Below are 10,016 nucleotides of genomic sequence, written 5' to 3'. Positions count from 1 at the left end.
ACATATATATGTACAAATATATATCACAGAATTCATGTATGCCCACTTTTCAAATAAATTCAATCAATTAAAGTTGGAAACATTTTCAAACTAATCTTAGTTAATTACCCAATCCGGTTAACACTTTATTTTGATAGTCCATAGTTAACACTCTATAAGTCATCAATTGACATTTAGTAGCATGTCAACAGAGTATTAACCAATATTCAACCTTACTATCTGTAGATTGTGTCAACATCTTCAAAATTGACAATCAACTACTCAAAATCAATCTGTCAGTTGAAAGTCAACAGGGTCATGTCGACTATCTGTTGATAATCTGTTGAGAGTCAAGATGTCAACTAAAGATTACATTAAGCATTAGTTGATGATCAACAGATAAGCAACTTTAGAGTTTAGTTGACTATTAAATCAAGCATTAGTTGATGATCAACAGATAAGCAACTTTAGAGTTTAGTTGACTATTACATCAAGCATTAGTTGATGATCAACAGATAAGCAACTTTAGAGTTTAGTTGACTATTACATCAAGCATTAGTTGATGATCAACAGATAAGCAACTTTAGAGTTTAGTTGACGATCTGTTGATCGTCAACTAATCTAGAGTCAACTATGAGTATACTTTTAGTAGGCATTCTCCACTAAGCGTTTGTAGGCATGTGTTAGGACTATCCAATTAAAGTGAAAAACAGTTGAGAACAGTAGAAAGTGAAAATAACACATACATTCATCCACTAATTATATGCAACAGGCATGGGAATAAAGCAAAAATGTTTTGCACGACTGATCATGAACACTGGATAACTGAAGTCAATACCAGGCTATAAAGCACAGTAAAATAAACACTATAGAAAATAAAAGCTTTCTTTCTAGCTTTTTTATTTTAAGAATATACTACAAATATAGTAAAAACACTGAACAGTTGTGAAATGGTCAAAAATAAAGTTTGAAACACATTATCTACCGGCTGGTAGTCAATACCAGGCAAACGGAAATAAATCACTGCACGGCAGATTTGAACAGTTTAATAACTATAAATAAAATAAACAACGAAACTTGACCAACAGAAGAACATTAAATTATTGATCTACCCTGAGGCCAAGGTCAACCGTTAAAGGTATAATATGTAGGAATTTCCTAAAAAACAATGTATATATATATATATATATATATACACATATATATATATGATCCACTACAAGTGTGTGATGGTGTCTGTATATCTACAGAGACCCAGCCCTCTGCCTGTATTTTCTCTTCTCCTTTTATTTTGCTGTGTTCAGGGCGTTTATGGGCGTCAGCAAAGAGCCTTTGGGTCCAATGTGTGGGTCTAACCCCCAGCCAATTTGCCGTAGATGCAAACCCTCTGCAAATCTATCAAGGATTAACAGAAATAATTAAATAAGGAGAGTGCTAAAACTGATGGTCATTGCAACACAGTGTCACATCTGGTTGTAGATAGAATCACCACCATACTCTTCTGTCAGAAGCCCAAACTTATGATTTATAAGAAATCCTAATGCTTGAAAGCGGAACAAAATAATACTTAAGAGCAGAAAAACAAAATAAGGGGCAACTTACAACATGAGGAAATTAGCAAGAGCCAAAAGTAACGTCAGAGAGTTTTTTTCTGTAACATATCTGGCCAATCAAGGCAGATTATATTACAGAATATGCTTTTGCAATATTCTTTCAGATTGACCATAAATCCATGCCACCATAAATTATGATAACAGCATGTGCTGTATAGTGCAAATGTACTCCATATACTCAAATGCACTCTACACATAGGCAATCATCTATCAAATACTGTAATAAGATAATACCTTTGCATTGCTTACCTATGGATGTACTTCATCCATGCGAATAAACTGCAGTGTGATTGTGAGAAAAGTGACTTTGTCCTAACACTTCTCCTCAAACGTCCACATCTTTTACGTCAGCAATTGCAAGACATCACATTGTGATAAACTGAACATTTTATATGTCTGTGTTACGCACACATACACACACTAAGTTGGATATATAATTAATTCAAATAACAGCAGCTTATGTAAAAACCATGCTGTTAATGCAAGTAAGCCTAGTTCATGTCAGTGTCATTATCTATATACTAGTATCTGAAATAAATATGTTGTAACATTAGCAGGCTACTTGTCTAAATTGTATCTTGCCTCCATGTACGGTGGCTGGGAAGTGCAATGGACAATTACAAAGTGTGAAACACTTTAACAAAGCTTGAGACAAATTTACATTTTATAAAACAAAATTACATTAGCAAAAACACTTTTACCAAGGATAAAACAATTTAACATTAACAAAAACAAATTAACAAAATGCAAAACACTTTAGCATTTCCCGAAACACTTTAACATTTCCCGAAACACATTAACATTTCCCGAAACACATTTACAAACCAGAATCAAACCGGAAGTGACTTGACGTGACGTGACGTGACCATAGGACGTGACGTGATTGGCTCAAATTTAAATTTGTTTTGGCGGAAAGACCGAAGGTGCGAGTGTGTTTCATATACAGTCTATGGTGTGTTTACGTTCGGTAAACATGTTTTGTCCGTTTTGTGGAAACAACCTGGAACAAGTGACACGGTTTTGCCTTTCGTGTGGAGGATCTCTGGAGTGTTTAAAGGACACGGACCAGACGGGTGTACCAAGCGCACAGGGGACATCGAAACAGCCGGAAAATGCGAAACAAAGTAAGTGTAGTATTGCGCTAGCTTTGTGATGCTAATGTAAGACATGCAGTAAATAAAAGTTCAATCACAGTTTCATATCAGTCAAATACCAATCCATGTCTTAACGGAATAGCAACGCATTGAGCTAATATGCTAGTTTTTATTTTTAGGTTTTCCGTAAACTTTAATGCACACTTGCTTTTGCTGATTGTTGGAGCTGCTAATTATTATATTTTTATTGGAACTATTCATAGCAGAACAACCAGGCCGATCCTATAAACTTTTCATGGAGTACAGAAACTCAAAGTCAAAAGAGAAACAGTCTTTTAACTGTGGGAAAGGAAGACTTAAACAAGAAAAGAGACGAGTCCAGGTAAGCTGCATTAACCGTTTCATAGAAATCTCAGTGTCTCTGTGTGTTTCATTACTTATATCTCTGCTATTTTACTAGATAAACATAGGAATGATGTCGCCACAAGGAGTTGATTTAAAGCCTCGGAGAGGGAAAACACTCCCGTTGTTTACAGACCCGGAGGTAGCAGCACCTGCTATACTGGAACGAGCTGTCCAGAAAATGAAAGCCTTTAACAAGGACATGGATGAAGGACCGTACGTCCTTTTGTATCCAGACTGCTCAGAGGTTGTCAATGTGCCTGGTTCAGAAAAGCCATTCACATTGGCAGAATATAAAAAGGATTTAGGAAAGGCATATGCCAGGATCACCCTTTTCATTTGCCTTGAGAAACATTTTAGAGGAGGTTTGTGGATGTTATTATTCAATATTTTAATTGTTTACATGTTAACATCCTCTACTGCAGCATACATAATAATGTGTTGAACGTTTTGCTTTTACTACAGGGGATGATACCTCAGACTCTGATTCGGATATTGTCATCACATCTAGGAGCACAGCTGAATTCAATCAGGCTGACACTGTGGTGCGTAAATGATTTTATTTTAATGTTCATTTATTTATTTTTCATATACATTTGATTTTAAGCAGGAAATCTATATTCTGGTAAATATTTTAGAAGAACCAACTTGGCAGTTACAATTACTATCAGAAACACTCACAACGTTTCACTGTTGATAGACATATGTGGTAAGGGAACAATAATGGAAGCTGTTGATAATTGTACACTTTTACTCTCAGGTATTTGAATTTGAACCACGAAACAAAAGTACTCCAAAACACAAACCGGAAAATGAAGGGTAAGTTTGTACTTATTTTTACAAAATAAGTAATTTATCTTTAAGTGGATGATAAGAATAGGCCACAGCATTTTCTCTGGTGAACATGGATACAAAAATACCATACATGTCATGTTTAATCTAATTTCAAACAAAAATAATCTGTTATTTATAAATCTTATGGTTCCTCCTACCTCTAAATGTTACTTAAAACTCAACTATACCCTGTATCATGAAGTTAATAATTTTATCAATTTTATCATGTTTCAGGAAGGCACTTGGACATTCATCCACAACTCAGCCTGGACAGGTATTGAGGCAGATTGTGGAAGCCTGATGTTTCTAATGTTCAGTGTTGTTTTGTTACAGAAATTTGTATTTGTATTTCAGATAGTAATATCTGATACTGAGGATATGGGTCCACCCAAAACAAATACAGACAAGACTACTTGCTACAGGTAAGTACAAATGTTAGTAACTCACTTACACGAGAAAGACATTTTTGTTTGTAAGATGTTTTAACATGGGAATGATCACTTCCTAACAGTACATACACAGACCTGTATGCACCATGTGTTGAAGAAGAGGACGAAGAGCTGGTTGCAGTCAACATGACGAGTTTATTGGACACTGAAATGTAAACGGACAGCTATTACAGTGACATTACATTTTTTTTCTCTGTACAATATTTCTGGTACAACATTTTTTTTTTTAAACTGTTTGTGCACTCTCTGGAATATCCACTAATAAGGTCACTTTTTTTCCTTTACAGGGAGGAGATGAACATTACATTACCTGCCATTATTGCTAACCTCTCACAGCCTATTGATCATGGAAGAGTCAGCCGGTTCAACATTTCAAGGGCTAATGTTTGGGATGGAGCAGTCAGAGGTTTCAAGCGTACATCGTATTCAGAAAACTGTGACATGCTGGTAAAATTCACTGATGATGTTGGTGTTTTCGAAGAAGGAATTGACTCAGGTGGTCCCAGGAGAGAGTTGTTATCTCTACTGATGAAGAATCTGAAAGACCGGCCCATTTTTGATGGGCCAGACGGACGCCGCTTCTTGGTCTACAATGCAAATGGTATGCATACGGTTAGAAGTGTACTAATACAATTGTTAATGATCATTAACCATATATATCACATGACATATGATTTGTTGCTTGAACAATTTTTTCCAAAACGTTGAGTTTCATTACAGTACATTAAAGTATATACTAAATAAAGTTTTAATTTTGCAATATGAATACCTTTATTCACAGCTGTTAGGGAGGATGAATACTACTTGGCAGGAAAGATGATTGCAGTGTCAGTTGTGCATGGAGGTCCAGGGCCACATTTTCTGTCAGAAGATCTTGTACATTATCTTGCAGGCCAGCCTTCATTCAAAGCAACAGTTGATTTAATAACTGATGAAGAAGTAGGGAAAGCTTTACAAGAGGTGAGAATTGCATACAGCAACAGTGTGGTAGGGTGGATTATTATGTAGTTCCTGCAGTGTTTTGAGACATCTTTACTTTACCTTTATCACATACACCGAATTGGCTTCATTTTTTGTTTTGTGATCAGAATCAGAATACCCTTATTAGTCCCACAGAGGGGACATTTACATTGTTGGAGCAGAATAGAGCCAAAGACAACTTAATGTTACCTAAGAAGAATGATAAAAAACTAGTAAAGATACACAAACACAATTTACAAAAAACACATCCTGTAATAGAGGATTTAGCAGCCAGGTATATATTGTACAAGGATAGTAGTAATAGTAATATATAAATCTTGCAATGGAAAAAAAATGGCAAGAATATACAGTACATGCAGTTATTGACTGGATTGTTTATATCCATTTTATAATCTTCAGATTGAGAATGCTGCCTCAGTGGATGCCTTGCGAGAAATGACCATGAGACACAGCACAATGTTACAGACAGCAGGTTGTCTGAGACATGTGGCTTCTGTTGAAGGAAAGAATGATATTGTGTCAGACTACCTCCAGTGGTACATTATTGGCCGAAACTCCTCTGTAATTGAGAGGTAAGATCATATTTGTATTCATATGATTTTTTTTTAATGTATGTAAGAATTTTTTGTTTAAAATTCCTCATGGTCCCCCTCTTTGGTTTATTCTATGTTTATCTGTTAGCAATTAGTCAGTGTCAAAATGTGTGCCTGTGTAGTATAACTGATATGGGACGTCCGTCTCTCCTTTCCCTGCCTGTCTTGTGCCAATCTTTAAGTGCTCATGCCACCCCCCCCTTGTTTTAGGTATTAGGTTATTTAAATGTGACTTTGTGATGAAATATTTTTTTTGTTCACTCTTCAGATTCAAGGAGGGTCTTTCAGCCCTTCAGTTTTTAAACGCACTACAGCAGCACCCTACTCTGCTGGCCCCGGTCCTGTGCCACTCTGAAAAGCGACTTACTGCTCTGGAACTTGAGCGACTCTTCAAGCCTGACCTCAGTCCACCAGGGAGTAACAGGAGGCTTAGGGAAAGTCAAACTTTGGGCTACTGGGCAGACTATCTCCTCGATTGTGAAGGTTTGTAAATCGCTGTTTTTATAACTATTTCAGGAAACACATTGCCAAAATGTATCTGAACATGTTTTCTTTGCAGAAAGCCAGACTGCTGTGTCTTTGGAAGATGTTTTGATGTTTGCGACTGGGCTGACTTCACTTCCCCCATCTGGATTTGAACCATCGCCAGGAATAGAGTTCCTTGATGATTCTCCATTCCCAATGGCAAACACATGTTCCAACACATTAAAACTACCTCTCCTTGACGCATACAATGTGTTTAAGTCCCAAATGGACTTTGGAATGCAAAATTCTCCAGGATTTGGCTGTTTTTAAGTCATGTGACTGGATGACCCATAGAGTACAGACTCTATGAAGGTTTTTCATAGAGTAAACACTCTATAAAGGTTGTTCATAGTTGTTGTTGGATGTGAACGTGTTTTTTTTTCTTCTTACAGCTCATGTTGTCCATTTAGTTTGGGACAAAATCAAAGTATTGTTCTATACCTATACAATTTTTATAAATACTCTGAACTTTGCTATACATATTTCACATTGCCACCCATAGCTTCTTTGTTGTAAATCAGTCATTCATTCTCAGGTTTCCAGTGAGTCCACATGGTTGAAATAAGACTTATACAGAAATGTTCTTTCTGCACACAATTACACACACAACATAACCTTGTTTGTGCTTGCTAATTGGAGCGTTGTTTGTTGTTATTCCGGTTATATTTTATAATGATTAAGATATTTATGCTGTGATTTGGTGCTGTATAAATGACATTGAAACAAATATGGTGATTGGCTGGAAACAATGTTCATTTCAAAATGCTGTTTTTATTTAAAAATGTATGGGAATATCTTTTTTCTAAATAGGACCAGTCTTCGGATGAACAGGTACCATAATCATTTGGATACGTCACAGGGGAAAGAGTAAATGCAGTCTGACAAACCATGAAACCAAGCATTGTTGAGCCCTGAAATCTGATTTGGAGTGGTGAAACAGTGCTACTGTACTTCTGAATACCTTTTCGATTACTTTATAACTGAGCATATTCTTTCAGCTTCATGTACAGTTCTGATGCAGTCTCCCAGTTCTCTGGCTTCTGTAGGTCATTGCGCTCCATAGCAAAGTCCAAGTACTCTTGCATGTTTTGGTCCCCACATGGAGCTATTGACAGGCTTGTCTCAGGAACAGCATCCAATTCTGCCTGTTCAATCTCAAATCCACAGTCCCTGGAGCCAAATCTATGTTAAATAGAAGATATAGTATTTATTTACATTTAAGATAAAAACACAAAGAAGTATCAATCCATCACCAATGTATTACCTGTGTGGCAAGTAGTACAGTTCATTGGGCACTCCTCCTGGACATGATGCTGTTCTGGAAGGGCGAATCCTGTGACTGTTCCACAGTCTCACACACTCATCCAAGTCCTTCTGAATAACATCAACGAAGCAGAATCTCAGAAGGCACTGATGCTCGTGACTCCCGTTGAAGTATCCAGCATCTCGGAGGTCTGCAAATAGCTCCATCCAGAACTGAGACCTATAGAAATTGATATATTTTCAAGTGAATTATTAAGCAATATACAACAATTCTACAAATTACATTAAAAGGTTACCAGTAAAATCAACAACAAATCATTGAGTGTCTATTTCATAATTTATTTGCTTCACAACCTACGTCCCCTCAGGGGCCGCTGTTCAATCCAAAACCCACGCTTAGATGTTCACAGTTTCTAACTTTATTTCTGCCAAAAAGAAGTTCTAAAGAAAGGCCTTGTATAGTCTGGGTCATAGACTACAGGCTATATATTATATCTATTATAATAAAAACTGATACACTTTAGCTAAGCAAATGTTGTTTGTCTGACAGGGTTGGCAAGTAATAGAAAATAATGATAAACACTTACCTTCCCTTTCTTAATATGGACCACCAGGACTCAATGCGCTGATTAGTCATGGATGTGCCATACATGTGGCTGGACGCTCCAGAGTAGTAGTCATGGTGATGGTGACGTAGGGTACACTGAATTGCAGCCATAATTCCGTTCTCCGTGCCACAATCAGTCCGCAGCCTCATGGGGATGACACCGAGGGTTCGCACACATTTGAGGAAATATTGAGCGATAACTCTTGGGTTATTGTTTGTTGGACCACATTCAAGCCATAGTACTTTACGTGAAAATCCATCTATGCATCCTGAAAGGGCCACACCGAATGGCTTAAGTTTGTCATAACCGTCAGCATGCCACATATAGTTCGGTCCCATTGAGTGGTAGGTTCTCCTTATAAACCTTCTGCGAGATCTCCTCTCGCAGCCTCGAGGGTTAAGCTCCCGGAGCAAATTCATAACATCATCTCTCTTCACTCGAAGACTGTACTTTTGTTTTAGTGCCTGCCACATTGTTCGGTATCCAAACAATTGTCCAGGTCCACGAAGTTCCAACCTGATGGCGTTAATTACAGCGATTTGAGAGGAATAACCCTTTCTGCGGTAAAACCCGGCTTGATTCAGTTTGCTTTTAAGAGTCCGCAAACTGATTTTTACACCGTGAAAGGTAGACAAAATGTCCACGATTACAGCATACGAGTGACCTTCATTAAAATATTGCACGCAATGATGCAAGATATCTGGTCCTTCTGTCTGACCCGTGTCCTTTAAACACTCCAGAGATCCTCCACACGAAAGGCAAAACCGTGTCACTTGTTCCAGGTTGTTTCCACAAAACGGACAAAACATGTTTACCGAACGTAAACACACCATAGACTGTATATGAAACACACTCGTACCTTCGGTCTTTCCGCCAAAACAAATTTAAATTTGAGCCAATCACGTCACGTCCTATGGTTACGTCACGTCACGTCACTTCCGGTTTAATTCTGGTTTGTAAATGTGTTTCGGGAAATGTTAATGTGTTTCGGGAAATGTTAAAGTGTTTCGGGAAATGTTAAAGTGTTTTGCATTTTGTTAATTTGTTTTTGTTAATGTTAAATTGTTTTATCCTTGGTAAAAGTGTTTTTGCTAATGTAATTTTGTTTTATAAAATGTAAATTTGTCTCAAGCTTTGTTAAAGTGTTTCACACTTTGTAATTGTCCATTGCACTTCCCAGCCACCGTATCCATGCACTGTAAAAACAGACAAACAAAAACAGACAAACAAAAACCAAAACAAAACTCAATTTTTAATGTAATTGACTTGCCCTAAATTACTTTTTTTTCAAAGTGCGTTTAAATAAGTAACACTTAAGCAACAATGAGAACATGTTTTAAGAACTCATTAATTTGTAAATTAATATCACATTTTCTGAACTTTCTTACAAATACATTTTGGAAAACTTTTGTCAATGCCACGGTCATGCCACGCCTTCAAACGAGAATCGCGCGGTGTGAGACTTCCTCTTCGCAGCGATTCTTCGGCAGTTGGAAACGTGTTTGCGTTGGATTCTCTTCAAATCATCGTAAAACAAGTAAGCATACCACCTGAGTTATTAATTACTGCTTTTTAACTAGCAAGTGTTATGTACTTTTCTTGTATTCACTGTTTTGAACGGTACATCGACATGCCAGCGCCATTACTGCTGTTAAAGTTAGACTCAGCCCTGTCA

General features: G+C 37.1%; 2 protein-coding genes across 3 annotated transcripts; one reads left to right on the top strand and one right to left on the bottom strand.

Moving 5' to 3' along the window:
- The first annotated feature begins 2,204 nt into the window (after positions 1 to 2,204).
- Positions 2,205 to 7,197, top strand: LOC307028640 (G2/M phase-specific E3 ubiquitin-protein ligase-like). Of its 2 annotated transcripts, XM_079663837.1 has the most exons (13): positions 2,205 to 2,716; positions 2,950 to 3,068; positions 3,147 to 3,453; positions 3,554 to 3,633; positions 3,849 to 3,907; positions 4,157 to 4,196; positions 4,277 to 4,344; positions 4,434 to 4,523; positions 4,659 to 4,972; positions 5,153 to 5,331; positions 5,752 to 5,924; positions 6,214 to 6,428; positions 6,505 to 7,197. In XM_079663837.1, exons 1-13 carry the CDS (start codon positions 2,542 to 2,544, stop codon positions 6,738 to 6,740), a joined length of 2,055 nt encoding a protein of 684 aa, XP_079519963.1. In that variant the 5' UTR covers positions 2,205 to 2,541; the 3' UTR covers positions 6,741 to 7,197. The 2 variants fall into 2 exon arrangements, with proteins under 2 accessions (XP_079519963.1, XP_079519964.1); XM_079663838.1 differs by lacking the exons at positions 2,950 to 3,068; positions 3,147 to 3,453 and having other exon boundaries at positions 2,207 to 2,716.
- Positions 7,198 to 7,221: 24 nt separating this feature from the next.
- On the bottom strand, positions 7,222 to 9,523 carry LOC307028641 (uncharacterized protein). Its single transcript, XM_079663839.1, has 3 exons — positions 8,321 to 9,523; positions 7,735 to 7,953; positions 7,222 to 7,652 (listed from the first exon to the last, which is right to left on the bottom strand). Exons 1-3 carry the CDS (start codon positions 9,172 to 9,174, stop codon positions 7,445 to 7,447), a joined length of 1,281 nt encoding a protein of 426 aa, XP_079519965.1. The 5' UTR covers positions 9,175 to 9,523; the 3' UTR covers positions 7,222 to 7,444.
- Positions 9,524 to 10,016: the final 493 nt, after the last annotated feature.

Source organism: Notothenia rossii (assembly GCF_949606895.1).
Source record: "Notothenia rossii genome assembly, chromosome: 2".
NCBI lineage: Eukaryota > Metazoa > Chordata > Actinopteri > Perciformes > Nototheniidae > Notothenia > Notothenia rossii.
This window is presented reverse-complemented; position numbering and strand designations above follow the sequence as displayed.